This window comes from Haemorhous mexicanus, chromosome 12, assembly GCF_027477595.1.
Source record: "Haemorhous mexicanus isolate bHaeMex1 chromosome 12, bHaeMex1.pri, whole genome shotgun sequence".
In the NCBI taxonomy this organism is placed as follows: Eukaryota; Metazoa; Chordata; class Aves; order Passeriformes; family Fringillidae; genus Haemorhous; species Haemorhous mexicanus.
The window spans coordinates 7,063,221-7,084,818 of NC_082352.1; the positions used below are offsets into that span (position 1 = coordinate 7,063,221).

The following is a 21,598-nucleotide window of genomic DNA, read 5'->3' on the forward strand; positions in this document are numbered from 1 at the left end:
TGATACCAGCAGTGGCTATCCTGGCCATACTCTCTCTTCTCTCCCCAGCAACACCAACTGATTTTTTCCTGAGAGAGATGGGAAGTAAAGCTCCAGCAAGGCCAAGAAATATGCTGTGTATTTAAAAACAGGTTTCAAGATATGTTTTAGCTTATATGGTGGAAAAGCAAAAGTTAAGCACCTGAAAAAAGCTGATTGAGGCTTTCACTCTTATTTAAATTAGGGAAAAAATTCCTACTAGTTTCATTATGAATTTCGAATTTGCAGTTCTTCAGCATGGTGCCACCCTAACTGCATGCAGGCTTGCAAATATTTTGACTTAACAGTTTCATATTTCTTCACCACAGTTATTTGATAAAACTTGTATTAGCAGTATTTAATGTAGTAATAACAACTAATGATTTCATATGACAATAAAAAATGGCAGTAAAGTATTTCAAATACTTTTTGACTCAACAGCTTTCCCTCTCTAAACACTGGCTCTGTGTTTGGATTTTCTATATTCGTATTTCATAGAGGCCAAATAAAAGTGACCAAAGAGTTTAACAAAAAAAAGTTTATTACCAAAATACAATATTAAAGTCAATACGTGACAAACTCCTGTAAAGCAAAATAAATTATTCTACCATTGTACAGTATTCCAGAAGGTAGTTAAAGTAGTACTACAGACTTTGCTTCATCCTTCCAAAGAGTTGCCTATGAGGAACACAATCCTAGAGAGAGCTTAAGGCATGCAGCTTAATGTGCTGGATAACTTTATAAAACAAAACTCATCCTATTTAATAAGATACAGTATCAGAATTAACTGCAGTCTTTACATGTCAGTTTTCTAAATTTTTTTATACTTTGGCTATAAAAGCAGTGCCATAGTGTTACAATACCTTTTCTTAAAAAAATACATGTGCCCATGTCCATGAATATCAAATGCAAATGTAAATTTCTATTAAATATATCTTAACAAATGTTACTTTGAGCACCAACTGTACATTTCTTCAAATGATTAAATAAGTGCTTATGAAAGAGGAAAATACAATAACTCTGACTGAATCCCACTCTATTTTTCCAGGTCAAGCATAAATCAGGAAGATGAAATATGCATCCATTTTTCAGTACAGCCAAGTATGAATGAAGTTTGCTCTTTAGTGGAAGTACAGGCATTGCAAACAAAGCTGCAAGGTACAGTTTGTATCACAGAATAAGATCTAATTTAAACAAACAGCACGTGAATAGCTGATCACCTGCTAGTGCTGGGACCGAAGAGACAAAAACAGTTTAAAAGCTTAAAGAAAGGGGAAATTTGCAGTGTCAGTGACTCTGAAATGTGCTTAAAACCCCTTACAAAACATGCAACCAGGCCAGCCATACACTTTCGAAAGCAGGTAACCTGAGAAACAATTTGCTTTCAGAAAAACTAAGCCTATAATTATTTCAAATGCAGGACTTCTGACAAAGTCCCTGGGATTCATGAGTGGGTAACTAATTGCAAGCAGCATGGAGACAGCTAAAAAAAGTAAATCTCTGTGCATATGGGAAAGAATTCTTTGTTGGCATTTGTCAGGACTGATAATGGTTTTTAGAGGCAAGTAGCTTTCTGCTTTACAGGAACACATGGTCAAAAAGAACAGAGCAACAAGATGGCAAAGAACAACTGTGAACAGCCACATCCTGCTCAGGGATCTGTGACACTGATTCCTGGTGCACTGCACAGAACGCTGCTCGTGTGCCTTCCACACACACCAGAGCTCTTCTGCTTTCAAGGTTACTGGCTTCTGAAATTTTGGTTCATTGCCATCTCCTTTTTAGCTTATGAATACAAGTCTTTCCTTTTTTATCTTTCACTAGCTGAGCAACTTTAACAGAATTACACAAAAATAACAGTGTGGTAAATATTGTTTCTGTGAATACTGATGGTAGTTCAGCATTACTAGGGATCTCACTGTCCTTTAATTTTTCAAACAAATGGGACTTCTGAGTAAGAAAGTTGAGATATATTCCAGATGATGTAGTATTTTCACATTAATTCTATACTGAAGGTATAATAGCAGTGTCAGTAAGACAATATGAAAATCCCATTTAAAGTTCATTATCTCCTCTGGAATTTGGGATCATGTAAATAAATAATGTGTTTTTCAAATGTAAAATCCAACTGTAGGAATATGAAAAATAACTATTAACTGAAAATAATGTACAATTAACTTCAAATACATATTTAAAGTATCTCAAAAATTCAACACAAAAATGCTTTGACCTTATATTCTGACTAATTCTTCAAGTCAAATGTGTACTTTCTGCTATCTAATTTATAAACAAAATAATACCTATTTAACCCAAAAGAAGAAGTCAAATTGAGGAAATTTCTTGAAAACAAGTATCAAATACACTTGAAGGCTTAGTGCTTTTACCCTGGCCTCTACATTTTGTGCTGCTTCATGAAGCTGTGACTTCTGTTACTGTTTTCTTTTCCTGCTTGCCACTTCCAGGCAGTGCTAGCACAATACAGACACTCCATGTGCCAGCCTCACATTTACAGCTGCAGCTGATTGCTGCTGCCAGAAGGGTGTAAATAAAGGAACCAGCAACCACTGTTTTCCTAAGAGTAAGGAACTTTATAAATACTGAACTACTGAAGATCAGGTCACTGCATGCCTGTGTCAGCACTAGGCAAGCTGCAGTGCATGTGCCATTCATTAGAAGCAGGAATACATGCCTGAACCAGGAAGTTTAAATCTGGCTGCCAAAGGGCTTCTTTGGAAGTGATACTACACTTAATGGATCTTTCAAGAAATTAAGTAGCCAACTTAATCAATAACCTCAACAAAGTTGCCAGGAAACTAGCCAGTGTAATAATATTCCACACTGATATACAGATGAGTATCTTCTACTGCCAACTGTTTAACTGTAAAAACAACACACAACCCCCCCACTGTAATTTTAGAAGCTGAAGGTTTTAAAAAGGTGAGATTTCTATGTGTTTCTTAGACAACAAAGTAATCTCTAATTCCCTTTATCAAACCATACTATAGGCACTAGTAAAATTTATTCAGTAAGCAACTGGACACAGTTTTGGCTTAAGACATTGTTTGCCATTTCTTTTTTAAATATGATTTTCTACAGGAAGATTATCTTTCAGCTCATTATTTCTACAGTTACAGCTCTGACAGACAAGTGGGAAATTTGGCCAGCCAGTGGCATTTCAGAGATTGCCAAAGCCCGTAGGCGTTTCTGAAAATCCCAATTTGTGCTCACCTACATCTTTGGAATCTACATAGAGTTCATCTACATCACTTTGTGGCAATTATTGTTAATATCTTGTTCTCGTTAAAAACATTGCTCACCCATACTGCAAAATAATCACCAAAAATGGAAAGTGACATTATAAGCTTTTCTTTTTTAAAATAATTCGTCTGAACGTGTCAAGAAAACCATGAAGAAACAACAGGTTATTGTTATAAAAATAATCTGTTACACACTATGAGTTGAAAAGATACCAGTTTTGTAGTTAGGATCCAATCAACAAATAGTTTTTAACAGAATGCTTCTAGGCCCTTCACCTCCTGCTGCTGTAAATCAATGGAAAGGATGGCAGTCTTTGTTGGAAAATGACTTGGGAGTTTGTAAAGCCTTAAAAATAGACTGGGAAAAATGGAACTCCTGTGTGTGAATACAACACACACATGCCCTGGCCCACCTCCCCTCTCCCCACCTTCCTGGCAGGAGGGTTTACCAGATCCCACTTTAGCAGTTCTATCTGATCTGCTGCCAGATCATCTTTCAAAAAAGAGGGTAAAAACCTTCTTTGCTGAATTACTTGGAAAACAACAAAGAGGGAGGAAGAAAAAAGCTTTTCAAGTGATTCAAAGCTTTCACACCTTTGGGTTTTAAAGTACTGTGCTAATGCATTATTACTGACTAGTACCTGACAGGAAATGAAAAAAAACCAACAGTCCTACATTCTTGGCACCATATAAAGAAGTAACAGGTTAAAATGGATCGTTCTATTCTCCACACCTTGTATTTATCTCTTAAATGATTCATCAGTCCCTGGTTCAAACACTGTACTCCTACTAAAACAAGAACTCAGGATGGGAAATCAAGTTTTGCTTGCAATTCTTCTCTTTAGCAAGTTTCTCAGGCAAAAATTAGCAAAAAAAGAAAATATTCACTCTAGGAAATCCTCTCTTAACTTACTGCTTCACCTAGTTTGTATTCTGAGTCGTGCTGTGGTCCTTGTTTAGAATGATGTTTATGATTTCACCCTCATGTTCTTTCATATGATCCAGCAGATTTTCTTTGTTGGTAGACTCAAAACCACAAATGCAGCAGCAGAAGAGAAGAACACAGTATTCTGTGCCAAGATGGGGTAGAGTGGAGTTCTTTTCTAGACTGCATGAGGTATTCATCAAGGTAGGTTTTTCATTCTCATCAGAACCTGAAATTTCATTTGCAGTCTGGTTAATGGACTCTGTAAAAGACAGCAGGTTGTCTGAACTTCCTAGTATAGGTACTGTACTTTCATCTGCACCTTCTAATAAGGTTTTGTCAGTGAGTTGTCCTTGAAACCTGAAATAATAATAAAAACCAAAACAAATATTAAAATATACAGCTGTTGCTTTTAGATGGGAACTTTATTTTGGGTCAGGGTTGGGTCTTTTGAAAGATAATAGGGCTTGACAGTAAATCAGACATACCTACTGCTTTGTGAAATTGCATCATTAATAGCCTTGTTCACTTGTTCATAGTTATAATTTTGGTCACTTGCATGTTTCCACATGTGGGACTTCAGGGATGGAGGATGGCTACATACATATCCACAGAGAGAACATCTGGGGGAAAAATGGAGAAAGAAAAAGAGAAACATTTCAAAGCCAAATTTTGTTAGTTTAGTAATAGTTTAGTTCTTCCAAAAGGATGAGTAAGCAGAGAGATCCATGTGAACCTTCTTCTTGGTCCCATTTTCAGTTTCATAACTGGGTCACGTTAGTTTGCAAAGTTTCATCCTGAAATATAAGACTATTTTTAGGATCTGAGAACATTCTAATTTTTTTTTTTTTAATTTCCTAAACAACTGAATTGAAATCTTATCTGCTTGGCCTGATACAACTGTGTAAGCACTGCAGAAATGCAGTATTTCTGCTGAGTGCAGAAACAGGGCATCTGGCAGGGAGGTGGTGAGCTCTCTGCCACTGCTCTGAACCAAGCAAGAACTGTGTAATTAGCACGAATTATGTCAATTGAACTAAATAAGTCTTTCCTGGTACAGCAGGTATTAGTTTATTAAGGATCACGGGGTTGTTGAAGTTGGAAGGGACCACTTGAGGTTGCACAGTCCAATCTAGCCCTTCAAGCAGGATCAGCAGGTTGCTGAGGGCAGTGTCAGATTTTGAATAGATTCACAGATCAGGATTCTGCAGGTGATCATTTTCTCCAGAGTTTTCCATCAGCTCCAGTACCACAAGACTAAATTTTCTATTTCCCTGTAAAACACCATCTTATGCAATAAAGAACAAAACCTTGAAGAACAAATCCTATTGACAGGGAGATCTAGTGTATATTTATGGACAGAAATAACCCAAGACTGATCAAATCCTGTATAACCCTTTTCATGCACGAATATACATCAGAGGAGGTTCTTTAGATGTTTTTTTAAGATGATAAATTAGTCACCTCAGCATGAAGGAGATGAGTGATACTGCATGACATCACATCAGAGCAGGATCTGTCTTTTTGTCTTTTGGATAAAAAAGCTATTTTGCTCAGCTGCCTGCTACTTGGGAAGGCTTCAGTTCCCCAAATCCCATGGAAAAGATCAGAATCAATTGAAGGTGACTTTGTGCTAATAAATGATAACCAGGAATTCAGCTCTGCTCAAGCAATGTGATCTCAGTGTGTTACTATGATGAGTCTGTTAAAATTAGCACAATGCAAGTCAGTTTTTGTAAATTTTTAAGACCTTTTCAGAAATGTTACCTGGAAACACAAGAAGGCCTACATAAAACACATTATACACTACAATTCAGTAAGGTTTTCTTAAACACAGTAGGGTATAGTCCTTAAATGCCCTGCAAATGATCATACACAGGAAACAACTTCTGCTCAGCAGAAGATTGCAGAGAACAGCAGAAATCTCCCGAGTCGGGTGAAAGCACAGTACACTACCTTGCTTATGGAGCAAGGTAATTCTGTCCTGCTGGAGAACAACGGGTGTGTCCTTCTAGCTCACTTTTCTCTAGGATCCTATTTGTCTCTTTTCCTTGTGATTTGGAGCCTCACAAAGAAAATGAGTGCTTTCAAAGACAGGTGAGTCTATTCTCAGATTGGGAATCCTAATATCTCTAATGAGACTGTTACAAAACATGTCATTAGACAAAAGGCAGACCTTATAGTTAATTTATAGATAAAATTAGGCCAAAATAATTTTTTTTGTAACACACAAAGATCAACAAATCTTAATTTCATTTAATGTGCTCACTGTTCTCACCATACATATGATTTTCTGTGCCACTAACACTGCTTGGTCAGTGATTTGGGAATACTATCAATGAAGCCACAGACCAGTGTCCATTTTCAATCCCTTTTAAACACTCTCATTTTTTGAAGCTCATTAATTTACTCAGGTGATTTACTAATACAATTTACTTTGCTGAGAACAGTATCTTTTGAGCCAAATACTGTTGGCTATTGTAGCATACAGCTCAAATCAGACACAGAAACTCCAACAGCTTTTAGTATGCTGCACTAAGTTAATGATCATATACTTACAGTATATGATCAGAGAAACAAAAATATTTACCACTGAGTTTAGCAGCAGAAGCCTTTCAATTCCATAGCATGTCCTGCCCTACTGCTTGATTTGTGCTGAATTATGTAACTTCACTGTTCAGGTGTAATCTACATTGATACACTGAGGAAACAATTCTCTTGCAGCTTTGGATAGACTAATTCCTTGGGGATCAGGGACCAAAGTGTGGAGGTTTCCAGTAATCCATGGTAATACCAGGAGCAATACTGCAGGAAATATGACAGCTGAGCAAATACAACTTAATGCTTCTAGGAACATTTGGGAAAAATGCAGTGGAAGTACTTTAAATTGTAGAAGCAGCTTTTCTTGAGAAGAAACCTCTATATGAGTGTGCTTTATTTAGACTTTTCATATGGCCCTTAAAATCTTCCACTAAGAAATATTCAGAATATTCCCAACTTTCTTTTTTCTTCCCAATTTCTATTTTTTGTTACAAATTAGTAGTAGGCAATTATGCACATTTGTACCAACTTTCTCATATATCTATAAACCACCCATATCTATGAACAGACTAAAAGGGACACTCATCCCTTAATGGCTATTCATACTAAATCTTAACTAGGTGATGCCAACCTGGATTCCAACTGACATTTACATGCAAAGGCTGTACTGAGATACTAAAGAAAGCCAGGGAACATTCCTGGATACTGGAATTTACCTGTCTATAATGTTCAATGTTAGAAGTGCCATGGCACGGTTTTGGCTCATACAATCTCCTAAACAATTCCAGGCATGCTTAGGTAATTAACATGGCCCAGAATCTACTAGCAGTAGGCAGTTTGTGTGCAACCACCACATTCTGGAAAGCAAAAGCTGAACCGTGTCCCAGAGGGAAATCATGGACATGTTTAATCAGCCTGGGAATGCCACGGCAAATCCATCAAAAAACCCCAGACAGCTTTGTGGACCAAAGAATGACTCTAGGAGGGAAGGGAACAGGATCTGAACACTGCTTTAATGAGCCCCGTTACATACTTGAACTGTTCCAAGAGCTGCACTGCCTGATGCTCCTGGGGGTGCTGCCTCATGTGGCACTTCAAGCTATTCATATTTGTGGTGGCGAAGTCACACACGCGACATCTGAAGAGACAACAACAAGTGACTGATCTGACCATTCACTGCTGACACTGCTCCAAACCCCAGCAGCTACCAGAATGCAAAGGTGCCTAGAAAGGCTGCAGCTGAGGACAAGCCATATTTACAGAACTCCAAGATATGACATGAACCTGCTGTTGGGCAGTGAGAATCTTTTGCACCCAAAAAAGCCTCCACCTTTCAGCAAGCATCACTAGGCTTACAGATTATGCTTGTTCCTGAAATGTCTCTCGTGTCCCTCCCCTGATGTGGGTAAGCAGCACTAAAAGTAAGGGAGATGAGGATGCAGATGGCTGGGTACAGCCTTCCAAAGGCACAGTGTGACCTTAAGAGCTGCAGGGGAGACTATGTGCTCTACTTAATGCACCAGCAATGTTCTCATGACATTGTAAAAGCCTGTTCTATAGTGTGAAGCAGTTTGAGACTGCAGCACACTTAGCCTGAGAATACTCACTATATTTTTGAAAGGATATAATTGTGCAGTACTAAAATCCAGAACATATCAAATCTACAAAAACATATCCTTTAAGGCTCAACACCTTTGTTTTACAAAACTTGCTGGAAACTAATGTAAAATATGTTTACAGCTCTCAAAAAGGCAGCAATGTAGTAGGTTGCTCTTTGACACTATGGAAGGCTTGAGGAATTCATGTTTCAGAAGGAGAAATACCATAAATACTGGATCATTATGGTTTTCAGATGTGACTCAAGTATCCTGCCAGGTTTTCAGATTTGTCTAAGGGGTTTATGAAAAAATAATAAGAGAAGGAAGGCAGATGGGTCGGTTTGTATTTAGCATGCAGCAGTCTGTATCACCACTGGAAAATTTCCAAGGGTTCCTAAATCAAAACAGGCTGCTAACACCAATTTGAAAACTACCACGTACAAGACACTCTACAGTATCTGCTGCTCCAACCTCACTAACTAATAAATAATGGTAATAGTGAAGGTTCTGAGGAGAAAACAATCTATTTGTATTCCACACTTGCTCTCTGAGTAAACATCTTGTGAATTTTTGCTGGTGTTATGGGATATCGTTATAATGCACAAATCAAAATACAGCACATCTTCAGGGTTTGTTTATCCAAAAGAGAAAGTCCCTGGCTTGGCTCAGCCTTTCAAGGTGTTGAGTTCCCAGAATTTACACTAAAGACAGGAGTTTACATTAAAGATCAGTTCAAAAAATCTATTGACTCAGATCTATTTTCTAGCCACTAGAGAGGGACAGAGATCCACACTGTATAAGCACAGATTGAATTTGGGGGAATTTATGCAACAACCAATGGGAAAATGCTGGATTAATTTTTTTGCTCAGGACCTCAGCAGTAGTATTACATGTGATTTTAGGTTCCCAAGTTCCTATACAAATCCTTATGATACCCTTGTAGAAAACTTATAAAATATGATCCTAAGTGAGTATGTTACTATTGTTAGAAACAGTGAAAAAGATGAGGCACTTGGTGACAAGGGCAGACTTTTTCCACACTCAGTAGCAGCTGATGTATAAAGCAGTAATATAACAATGGAGAAGGTTTTGCAATAAAGCAAATCCAAAATGAAGTTAGGTGTGCAAGGGTTTTGAGAAATATATTATTACTGTTGGCCAAAGTCCAGTATTATAACAGAATTATCTTCCTCTCCACATGTGAATGCTTCAAACTGAAAAAAGGCAGAAGACTGCCACAGCAAAAGATGCATTCTGGAAAAATTAGCAAATCTTAATTACATGGTTTGAGTCAGCCAGCAAGCGTGTCTCCTTCAGTAATTTGCAGTAAAAGAGTGTTATTGCAGCTCTTTCCCAGCACCTGTGCCAAGGGCATGAGCAGCTCAGTGGCCCTGGCAGGCTGAGGCAGGCACTCACCTGTACGGCTTGTCCGAGCTGTGGATGCGGCGGTGATTGCGCACACCCACGTACGTGGTGCTCGTGTAGTCACAGACATCACACCTGAACAGCTTCTGGGCTGAAGACTTGCTTCCTATTGGAACAAAACCCATTATTTTAGAGAGCTGCACTCAGCATTGTAAGGAATTCTCAGATTATAATTTCATCAGAAGTGAATGATGAAACACGAATATACATTTTAAAGTAATAGTTTTGAATGTCGATAAATATTTAATACTTTTGAAGTATTAAATAAGACAGCAGACACAGAGGTAATAAAGGTATGGTTTATTTTACCATACTGTTCTGCATTTGCCTTGCCATTTACAGGAATTATTAAAATTTTCGGAAAACACATTCTTTTTCTCTATGTGGACATTTTCCTTCTCCCTGCAGTTGGGTCAAGTCCTGTGTTACAGCAAAAGGTGACAATATGTGGCACTGCTGAACCCTGCAGTTTCAGTGTTTTGCAGAATGCATCAACTCAAAGGAAAAGACTGGGATTGAGAATGGATGAGTTTCAAACTGGCAAATACAGAAAAGAAAAGTGAAAAACCTCCCAAAGCCTCTAAATCCTTTTTATCATTCAACATACAGTCACATTTTCTGAAAGATATGAAATGATAAAAAAATAGATATTGACCAGATGTCTTAATAAATAATTTGGAACTTATTCATATTACTAAAAAGCAATTGTAACAAAAGCAATTTTTTCCTTCCAGAATGAAAAAGACTCTTGAAAAATTAATGGTTGCAGAGACAAAAGCTCTCCTTACCCAGGGAAATGTGTGCCCACCATGCACACTTGGAATATTTTTGAGATATAAGTGTGTACACTTTAACAGCCCTGTTCCTGTTGCCTCACTGAATAACAGGACTGATTTGGGTTAAGATATTAACATTTGGGAAGAGGGATGGCATTTTTTATGCAGGTAATTTTCCCATTCCAGCCTATCATGCTGTACCTCATGCACTTTTAGGAGGAATTTTCTCATTATCAAAACAATTAAGAGTCATGATGGTAAAACTCTTTTAAAGAGACATTTCTTTTCCCACAGGCAGGCACTGAATTATGCCAGAAAGGGTTCTAGATATATTATTCTGATGAATACAGTCACACAGCTTCAATAGTAAGGAAAAATTACAACTAATTAAAATTTCACTCCAAAATTTAGCACTTTTGATTCAAGATGCAAAGTAATTAGGTAAGGCTGATAACCCCAGAGGGTTATTGTGAAGAATATATAGTATATCATATGAAATAAAATAGCAGTCTGAATGCAGACAGTGAAACAAAATTGGAATATCTCTGAGTGTACCAAGACAACCAAAAATATATTTCCTATATTTCATTTTAAAACATGACACAGTTCTTACTCTTTAGCATTTTTATAAGAAATAATATGGAACTAATACACAGCAGGCACTCTTTGCAAGTCAACCTTAAAGCAAAATATATTGGAATTTTTCCTACAAAATGCTCAAAATTTATTAGATTTGTTTTTCATTTAATGTAAAAATTATCAGAACAATCCTAATTATTTACTTGAAGACTTTGGAATTTATATTTTTGCATTATTCTTTTATGAAAACACATTCATGTAGGAGACCTCAAGTGGATCAAGGACACTGACTGGGCTCCAGATCCATAGGAGAGAGAGCAGGGGCTGTGCTCTGCTTGAAGGGGTTTTCCATCTTAAATTCTGCAGCTTTAGAATGAACTGCTTCCAAATGTATTTTCTGTTACAAATTTGGTGTTTCAGTGGGCAGGCAGTTTAAAACCAACAGTATCTAATGAGATTTTTAAAGCATTATGCAAACATATTAGCTACAGCATAGTTCTGAGATGCTCACACCCAGCAGCACACACTTAGGAGCAATTATTTATACCAATCACTACTTTATATTTATTCCTTCCAGAAAATGCACACAAATTGTAATACATCACATAATCTCTTGCTGTTACCAAATAGCACTTGTGTCCCTCATCTGGTTTATTTCTTGTGGGTTTGGGGCCTGTTTTGCTTTCTGGATAGAGAATATCAGGTCTCCTACAAGTGAATATGGAAATGACAGATCTTTGTTGCAGCAGCAGTAACAGGTGCTCCTGTAATGCTGCTTATTACCCTATTCCTTCATTATTAGACATTTACAGTCTGATCATACGCAGTGTCATAATGCTCCTTTTAATTTATTGTACAACCATGATGAATAAAGAGACTTTTAGGACTAACCATTTCATAAACAAGAAATGAAACTGTTCCAGCTCAGGCATCTTTCACATAAACAGATGCCATGCCATAAACTTCTTTGCTTTGTGTCTCTTTATAGGGATGACATCTGTTTGACAAGAGATTGCTGTACTGCAGTGGTGCTGCAATTTGATTATAAATTGGTTCTGAAATAATTTAAGCATTCCACAGTATGAGTTAATAAAAGTTTAAAAGGAGAACTGTTTTCATTCAAGCCACATTACTGAATTTCATGTGAGGTAAACAATTAAAGTGCATGGCTGGAACGCTTGTATGAGGTAATAATAAGAAAAAAATATTTATAAAAACATTTCTAAATTAATTGAAAGCAAGCAGATTTCTTGAACAGGGGCTTTCCTTTCATGAAAGTCAAATTACAAAATCAGGATATAAACTGTAAAACAACCTCATTAAACATACCAATTTCAAAAGCAGATAGGACTATTGATTTTCACATTACCAGTCACACTACCAGGAGCTAAGCTCAAAACGTACAGTGTTTCTCCAAACCTGACACTTTCAGGCATTGCAAGGTAGTTATTCCTGTATCAGGACATCTTCAGGAACACTGGTTTACAGCACACAAAACACTGACAGAAGTAACAGTCCAAGCTGTGCTGGTAGATATTTGTAACTTACTAAAGTAACAATGTTTTATTTCCTATCACTGCCATTAAAACATATATGCTACTGCTCCTGCAGAAAACCCCCAGTGTGTAACAGGAAACGTTCCCTCTCCCAGCAGACCCTCCCTGGCCATTTCCTTGTGTCCCCCGGGCTTTGAATGGCTCTCTCAGGCTTAGCTCCTGTACTGAGCAGTACAGATCAATTTCCTGAATTTAAATGCCTTCTGCATTGATGAGAGCAAAAAGGAGCTGGGAAGGGTCATTCTACCTCAGGTTGAGAAGGTAATTAACTTTTAACTCATATACTGAAAGCCAGAAAAGGAGGCAGTGTGACCTGAGAGAGCAGAAGGCAAAGCTGGGAACTCATTCTGGTCTGACATGTACCAAGTTGTTTTGCACAAACCATTGCCCATCCACCCTGGCTCCTGCTGGTCAGTGCCTTTTTTCACAAGAAATTGCATCCATTTCAACAACTTTTGCACTCACTGAGCAGCTGTAGAGGAAATAGTAGAACCCAGAAATTACCACAGCAACCTAAGTACTATTAGAGTGCACATTTTGCTGTCTAAACAAACCAGAGCACAGACAGGACAGAAAAGAGCTTTGTGCACAAAATGGGAATACTTCAGCTCACAGTTGTTCAGAGACTATCTAATTACTAGTATTTATCCATAATGCTCTAAAATTGCAAAATGCTAATAATTACAGTGTTGCCTTCAAAATAAAAATGCTGTAAATATTTTCAGTAGCTGTAGAAGGATGCATTCACGCTGCAATGATGCATAGTGGCTTTCCAGGACACACAAGGGATTTTAAGGCCACATTTTCTCCTAAACTTCTGAATTTTGGTTTTTTTTTTTCCCTATTTGATTACCTTAATGCCTCAAGAGTTTGTTGGGTTTGTGTTTGTTTTGCTCTTTTGTTTCTGTTTATGTTTTGCAAACAAACCCTCTTAAATTAGAAGCAGATACACAGTCAAACAAACATGAGGCTCTAAGCAACCAGGTCTAGTGGGAGCTGTCCCTGCCCATGGCAGGGCTTGGAAAGAGAGGAGTTTTAAGTCCCTTCCAGCCCAAACCATTCTATGTCTCTATGAAAATGCATACCTACTGTTACCCAGGCAACTCTTACAGATACAAGTTGCATATTTAGAATGTCTTACATTGGCCTCACTAGGGCTAAAATAAATGACTCATTTTGGACATTACCATAATTAAACAGGAATTTCTAAACACAGAAGGGATGGCATTGTATGCATATGCTGACAGTAAACTACATTACCATGGTGAGTTTAAAAAAAAGGCTTTGTTTTGTTTAGGTCATTTGGAAAATACTATAGTTGTTGAAGAAAGGAAAGAAAAAAAGATTTTCTTCTTAAATATCCAGAATAATATTGCATATAAATTGTTTGTCACAAGAAGGGTTTAATTACTGGGGCTAAAAATATATCAGCTAACAATAAACACCACCTCAAGACTGACTATGGTAAATTCTGCCCTCTGGAAAGAACATACATTTAAGGCTATGACCAGGCATGAAAGCATTTCAGCACAAGAGATCTTAAAATCAGTTACACAAATACAGCTAACAAGTAATGTTATGAGTGAGTTTTTGTAATTTCAAGTGTAAATATAAACAGTACCTTCTCTATCATCTGCTTCGTTGGAAACAATTAGTTTGTTAGCTGTGGCTGCAGAGAAGAGATCTGGAAGACTGTGTTGTTCTCTTTCATGATTTCGCAGCTGGCTCTGAAAAAACAGTAAATGTTAAAAAATACACTACAAACATACAGGGACAAACACACAGACTTGGAATATTGCAATCATCTGTGACATTGTTACTCAAGCTTTAATGACAACTGGTATGAAATGCATGTTAACATATATACAGATTATCCCTTAGGTAATTTTGCTACAAACAAAACAAGTAAATATCATGGATTACTAACAGGAAGGACTGGTGAGAGTGACTGAAAGGATTCTATGATTTGTGTTTATCTAGAAAATAGATTTCCTTCTTTCCCCATTGCCACAGACAAGCGGCCACAGTCCTTCCTCCAAAAGTACTGTACTCCAAAAGCAGTATGGGATTAGAGGCTTGTGTGAAAATTACCTCAATTTTCATATTACCGACTGACTTAAAAATCCACCCATCCTGTTTCTACTTGCTTGGGGAGGAGAAAGAAAGGAGAGCCTTTTGCTACCCTACCTGTATATTTTTTCAAACTAGGACTAAATTACAATAAATATGGGAAAATTTGCATGACCACTGCTTCCAAGAGGTTCATCTGTACAGCTGGGCACTGATGCAATCTGTTCTGTATTCCTGAGTACTGAGCTGAGTGCATAGGAACTCACTTATGCTTAAAATAGCAATTAGGAAAATGACAGAAATGTATTATTCTGCTCTGGTATGTAATCTTTCATATCTAAGTTCTACAAAACATCCAGAGCAACAAAACAGCAGAAAAAATAAAAAAAATTCTGCTTCAATGTTACCCCCAACTGCCACACTCACAAGAGGAAGGTATGTTTGAGCATTCTTCTAAAATTTCAGCTATTAAGTTCTTTGATGTTTCCATTTCTTCCTGCAGTTGCTATGTGTGGGCAGAAAAACAACACGGTATTATTATGTCCATAGGATAATCCTCAGGAAAAGAAGTTATGTGAGGAAGCAAGGTTATTTCAGTGGGCAAAGCAGAATAATTACAGTTGAACTGTATATTCAGCACGTGCTGCTGGCAATAATCCCTAATGGTAATTACAAGGAAGCCAGGATGTCAGACTGAAATAAGTTAGAAAGAGGGATCACCAGTTACTAAGAAAGCAGCAAAAGAGGTTATTTAGGGATTCCAGAGAGGCACGGGCAAGAGCTTTACCTTGTAGTGGAAGGACTCCTCGCACTGCTTGCACTGGTACATGCGAGCTTTGCAGTGGTTGATCATGTGGCTCTCCAGGCCCTTGCTGTCGCCAGCGATGTGCTCGCAGATGGGGCACTGGTAGGGCTGGCGCTGGCGGTGCACGCGCAGGTGCTGCTTGATGTAGCCCTTGTTGCCGCTGCTGTAGTGGCACAGGCGGCAGCGGTACGGCCGCTCGGCGCTGGGGATGAACTCCACCAGGCTGCTCCCCGCCACGGCCGCCTCGCCGCCGCTCTGGCACTGCGCGTTGTCCTGGAGCTCTTTCAGGATGTCATCGTCAGAGGCGTTCTGGTCCGTCCTCTCCTTCAGCTTTTCAATGACGGTGAGCAGTGACATACTGATGCCCATTTTAATTGGTGCTTCTGATAACTCCGGTCTGTCTTTCTTTATCTCAACTATTGCACATTCGCTTTGGTTTAAGCCACCGAACTCCTCTGAAGGATCCTTAAGTGAGGACGCCACTTTAGAATGAGCCATGCACGGGCCATCAGCTCCTCCCTGTCCTGCACCTGCATCCACAGCATCTTCTCCAGTCAGAGCCCTGAGGCTGGACCGTGTCAATTCTGCAGCTCTGATTGGCATTGTAACAAGAGCTTCTGCTGCTAAGGAGTGCAGTCTCAATGACTCTGAATTTGTCCTCCTTCGTGCAGGAGGCACATTTTCGTCAGCTGTTACATTTTTATTAGCACTTAATTCGTTATCTTTCTTCTCGGTGTTATTCCATTCTATTATTACTTCTTGAATGGCATCTGAATGATAAACTTCAGCAGGTTCTTCACAGGTAACAGAGGACTCCTCTGAGATCAATTTTTTTTCTGTTTCAATGTCAGTGTTCATTAAGAATGGCTTTTGTAAAACACTTTCTTCAGCACCTGGCAAACGCTCTACTATGACATTAACGTGACCCTTTTTATTTGGACTACAACTGATGATTTTCTGTGCTGATGAAAGCAGACTGTCAGTTGTCATATTGTCTGGTTCTGTATCTGATACAGTCTCCTCTACAACCTCTGTAGTAGGAGAATGCACCACGGACTCACTTAATATCTCTTCCTCTTTTACATTTGTTCCTACGGGCGATTTACACGACAGCTGCTCAGAATTGCAAATCTGAAGCTGAAGAGAAGGCTCACTAGGGATATCAAGTTCACTGTTTTCCAAAGAGAGGACAACTGTATCCACACTCTGAGGTGTGTGAGTTACAACTGTCTCTGACAAGCTGGTGTTTTCATTTTCTTCCTCAAAGATGGGGTAGGAGCAATCAACCTCCCCCGCATGTTTCCAAGCGTGTGTTTTCAACATCCTCTGCTGACCGCAGGTGTACCTGCAAATTAAACACCTGTACATGCCATACTGCTCGTAGGTGTACCACTTCCTCCTACCCATTTCAGGCACAGGAGCAGACTGAGCTGGATCCTTACATTCCACATTTCCTGTCTGATCAGTCCCTGATTTGACACTTCCTTCCACTGCCCCTTGGAGAAATGAACTTGTGACATTGACACACTGCTGCACTTTTGTCTGGATGCTGTTCTTACCACTGTTCTCATGGTGATTTTGGAAGTGGGATTCAAGTTCTTCTTGGCTTCTGGAGGCAAAATGACATTCTGAGCACATTAATATCACTTCATTTTTCTGCCCATGCTGTTTTATATGTTCTTGTAGAGTTAAAAGCGAAGGCGATAGAAAATTACAGAGACCACATTGGTAACACGTCACCTTTTTTTTGCTTGGTGGAAGACATTCAGTCACAATATAATCTGCTTGTAACTCTTCAGTCTTTTTAGTGGCAATCACAGAGAGCTCGATGGTTTTAGCTGGGATTTCACAGAGCTCGGCTGTGTCCAAGGCCTGCGCAGAAGCGTCGGCATGGGAACGTTTCTTCCCTATTAAAAGGCACCTTTGTGACTTCTCACTTTCAACTATTTTGCTCAGCTTCTGGATAACATGGATCAGGGGGTCAGTTTTACATTTTCTCTGGTCTTCACTGCTCTGCAGTGTTGGGCCAATGACTGTTTCAGAAATCAGCACAGCCTCCTGCTCCCCAATATTTGGCATCAATACTGCAATGCTGCTTCCTTCTTCCATAATACCTAGGAGAATGGGGGTTATAAAAATAAAGATTTATACCTGCACAATAATGAAAACACAGCCCAATACTATTTACATTGCTCTCTCTACCAAACACGGAAGCCCAATTCCACTAAATTAATAAAAATTTTCAGAATGGCTACAGAAATAGCCAAAGATATTGGGGACATTTAGTGGATGCTTTTACATACAGCTGCAGAGAATAATTCCAAGAGAGCCTCCAACAGGCTGCCTCCAAGTTGTACAAGGGTAAGACAAGTTTTTTCAAATATAAGCTGAAGAACAGTGTTACAGCTATTCTCTTTTTCCTTACAAGCACTACACATTTGAATGCTAAACATTAAAATACCAATTGACAGTAACTGGTATATTGATGTTTAAAAGCACGGTAGGATATGAAAATATATTCCTAATGTACTTTGATGCATCGATGCTCCTAAAGCAAATGACAATTTGCAACAATATAGTTTACAAAAATAAGCAGTTTTTTTTCCTTGAAATGTTAAAAGAAAGCAATTCTGTCATTTACTTGCATTAGTCATTTCACTATGACTATTTTAAAGACCATTCAAATGCCAAATCATACTTCTCATTATAAATGTCATTTTCTAGAAAACTCACTAATTGCAGCTACAATTTCTTAATTGCAGGGAAAATCAAATTGTACTAAAGTTATAAAGAGCATTTCTTTTCTGTTTTGAGGGGAAGCTACAGGCAGTTACTATTTCCAATTACCCCTCCTTTAAAAATATCAAACCATAAACCACAGGCAATAATGTGCAGCATTTGAGGTCAAATTAGAAGCCAATATACAAAAATGTACATGAAAACATACTTTGTGATGTGGGCAGAGCTGTGGGGTGGCGGGTGAAGGAGCTGGACAAAAGGTCTTACATTCAAATTTACTTTTCTAAAATGTCTACAAATAACCAATTCAAGTGCCACTACATACACACACACATATATTTTATACAAAGTTTCTATATACTACATATAAAACTGAGAACATAGAGATGAGGGATATTTATCAGCCATCCTTGAAAAATATGCCAAGTAAATTCATGTGGATTTATTTGTTTTCTTTTTTTTGCAAGAAAGATACAGAAGCCAAAAAAGAATTTCCAGAACTGGTCCTAAAAACCCATGAAATCCACTGATTTTGGTTGTGGATTTACTGTACAGCATTATAATGCACAGACACATGAGAGCAGGGTCTGTGGTGTCCCTTTCCCACTACAGAAAAATTCTGGGCAGAACTACATAAATTACCTTAATCTGCCATTCAGCTTACAATTCAGGTTATCATCAGAGCTATCAATATAAGCAATGTTAATTTTTTAGTATCATCTGCACCTCATGTAAAATACTACAAGTTGAAAACTATTATTTGAAAACCCTAGGTCAGTTATATAAAAACACTTTGGTGTTTGTTTCAAACAGACTGTAACATGTTTCAAAACCATTGTGAAAAGTGAACAAACCTGTTTTTTCCCCTGAATACAGATTTAATGAAATGCTCAAAGGAGTAATGTCTACTTAAAATATTTTCAAATTGAAAATGAGTTAAGGAAAATTGATGCTACCTTAAATTACCCTTGGTACTTTTAAAACTTTTTGAGTAATGCTAAATAGGCAAATATTTTCTCTACCTGAAAACAGCATAACAACTAAGATGAAAAATCCTTGACAGAGATGATAAAGGAAACATGCTGCCATTTACTGTTGCTATGTCAAAAAGGCAGAGAGAGGACCTTCACATGTATTATTTGGGATGCTTGGAGCTGATCCCCGTTACCACATGCATAACTACTGTATATATGTGTTATGTCACTCTTTGCTTAGAGTTTAATGCTTACTTTTGCAGACTCTGTTTTTTAGAGGGATGGTAAGACCTGTACACAAATTATCACAGAGTAAGTTGGAAGAGACCCACATGGATCATCGAGTCCAGCTCCTGTCCCTGCACAGGACCAGCCCCAAGAGTCACACGTGCCTGAGAGCGCTGTCCAAATCACCTACACGGTAATTAAAAAGCAGTGTCTGGGGATGCCAAAAGGACGCGGAGGGAAGATGCAGCCCCGAGCAAATCGCCTCCGAGCTGCCGCTTCCAGCCCTGCCCAACCCCGCGGGCCGAGCGCGGCCAGGCAGGGCGAACGCCTCCAGGGCAGGAAGAGCCGAGCACGCTTTGCTCAACCCGTCTCGCAGAGGGCGGTGCGATGGTATCGCGGCCCCCGAGGGCAGGGAATCTCCCCGGCCGGCCAGCCACCCTCACCGAGGCGGCCAAGCCGCGCCGCCCGCCCCGCTCTGTGCCCGCAGGCAGCGCCCCGGCAGCGCTCCGGGCGCAGGACAGCGGAGCCGCTGCGGCCGAGAGCAGCGAGGAGCCGGCCCGCCGGGGCGGCGAGGAGGGGTGAGGGAAGGAGGGGAGAAAAGCGAACGGAGGCAGCCCCGGGCCCGGGAAGGCTCCGCCGGGAGCCGCTGCCGCCCGCGGCTCCGCACATGGGCTGCGGCGCGGCGCCCCGGGCCGGCCCGCCGCGGCCGCGCCTGGCGCCGCGCCTGGCGCCCTACCTGGCGCCCGGCCGCCCGCCGCTGCCCGCCCACCGCCGCCGCTGCCGCCCGCGGGCCCCGGGCCGCGCCGCCCCGCCGTTTGCCGGCAATAACGGAGAAAGTCCGGTTAGCCTCACCTCCGGCCGCCGCTTCAAGATGGCGACGATGGAGCCCCTATCACGTGACCCGAGGGCCCGTGTCAGGTGACCGGCGGGAGGCGCTGCCGCCGCGTCAGCGCCGCCTCCCGTTACCATGGAGACGGGGAGGGACGGGGACAGGGACGAGGCCGGCGGGCGGCAGGACCGGGGGACACGGGACAGGGGGCAGGAGGGGGTGGGTGTGGGTGTGTGGGTGTGGGTGTGTGGGTGTGTGGGTGTGTGGGTGTGTGGGTGTGTGGGTGTGTGGGTGTGTGGGTGTGTGGGTGTGTGGGTGTGTGAGTGTGTGAGAGTGTGTGTGAGAGAGAGAGAGAGAGAGAGAGGCAGTGTCACCGTGCCGGGTGACACGGGCAGCAGTGTGAGCCAGGACGGTGTGTCCCGTCCCGGCGGGGCAGTGTCGCAGCCCTGCTGTCCCCGAGCCCCGGGCTGGCTGGCGCCGCTGAGGGCTCGCTTGGGCTCGGGCTCTCCCTGAGGGCTCAGTGGGGCTCCGGGCGCTCCCTGAGGGCTCAGTGGGGCTCCGGGCGCTCCCTGAGGGCTCAGTGGGGCTCCGGGCGCTCCCTGAGAGCTCAAGTGGGGCTCCGGGCGCTCCCTGATAGCTCACTGGGGCTCCGGGCGCTCCCTGAGGGCTCACTGGGGCTCCGGGCGCTCCCTGAGGGCTCACTGGGGCTCCGGGCGCTCCCTGAGGGCTCACTGGGGCTCCGGGCGCTCCCTGAGGGCTCACTGGGGCTCCGGGCGCTCCCTGAGGGCTCACTGGGGCTCCGGGCGCTCCCTGAGGGCTCAGTGGGGCTCGGGCGCTCCCTGAGAGCTCACTGGGGCTCCGGGCGCTCCCTGAGGGCTCGCTCGGGCTCGGGCGCTCCCTGAGGGCTCGCTCGGGCTCGGGCGCTCCCTGAGGGCTCAGTGGGGCTCGGGCGCTCCCTGAGGGCTCACTGGGGCTCGGGCGCTCCCTGAGGGCTCGCTCGGGCTCGGGCGCTCCCGCAGCTCTCTGGGGACGGCTCTGGCCGCTCCAGCCCAGCGCCCGCCACATCCCCGCAGCCAGGGCCACGCTGGCAGCGCCACACGCTCCAACAACAGCAGAGTCTCCCAAAAGATGGTTTTTCCCAGCACGGTTTTCGTTGGTAAACACCTGTAGTTAAAAACTGCCCAACCTCCGCCTTTTGGGTGTAAAGCTGTCAAGAAGGTTTAGCAGTTTGAAATGGGCAGAAATTGAGAGCTTTACATATACACTGCATGTCAGGGG

The 21,598-nt window shown here is 41.2% G+C and overlaps 1 protein-coding gene across 2 annotated transcripts; it reads right to left on the minus strand.

The window, feature by feature from the left end:
- Positions 1-541: 541 nt before the first annotated feature.
- On the minus strand, positions 542-20,407 carry ZNF507 (zinc finger protein 507). Of its 2 annotated transcripts, XM_059856997.1 has the most exons (7): positions 20,344-20,407; positions 15,533-17,664; positions 14,297-14,402; positions 9,756-9,870; positions 7,775-7,879; positions 4,689-4,823; positions 542-4,560 (listed from the first exon to the last, which is right to left on the minus strand). In XM_059856997.1, exons 2-7 carry the CDS (start codon positions 17,657-17,659, stop codon positions 4,197-4,199), a joined length of 2,952 nt encoding a protein of 983 aa, XP_059712980.1. In that variant the 5' UTR covers positions 17,660-17,664; positions 20,344-20,407; the 3' UTR covers positions 542-4,196. The 2 variants fall into 2 exon arrangements, with proteins under 2 accessions (XP_059712980.1, XP_059712981.1); XM_059856998.1 differs by lacking the exon at positions 7,775-7,879.
- Between the last annotated feature and the right edge of the window lie 1,191 nt (positions 20,408-21,598).

Coding starts and splice junctions, on each gene's coding strand:
- ZNF507 (XM_059856997.1), bottom strand. CDS start 17,659: ATGGAAGAAGGAAGCAGCATTGCAGTATTGATGCCAAATATTGGGGAG. Junction 9,871..14,296: donor CGAAGCAGATGATAGAGAAG/GTACTGTTTATA, acceptor TTGTTCCAATAG/GAAGCAAGTCTTCAGCCCAG. Junction 4,824..7,774: donor CAGCTCTTGGAACAGTTCAA/GTATGTAACGGG, acceptor TTTTTCCCCCAG/ATGTTCTCTCTGTGGATATG.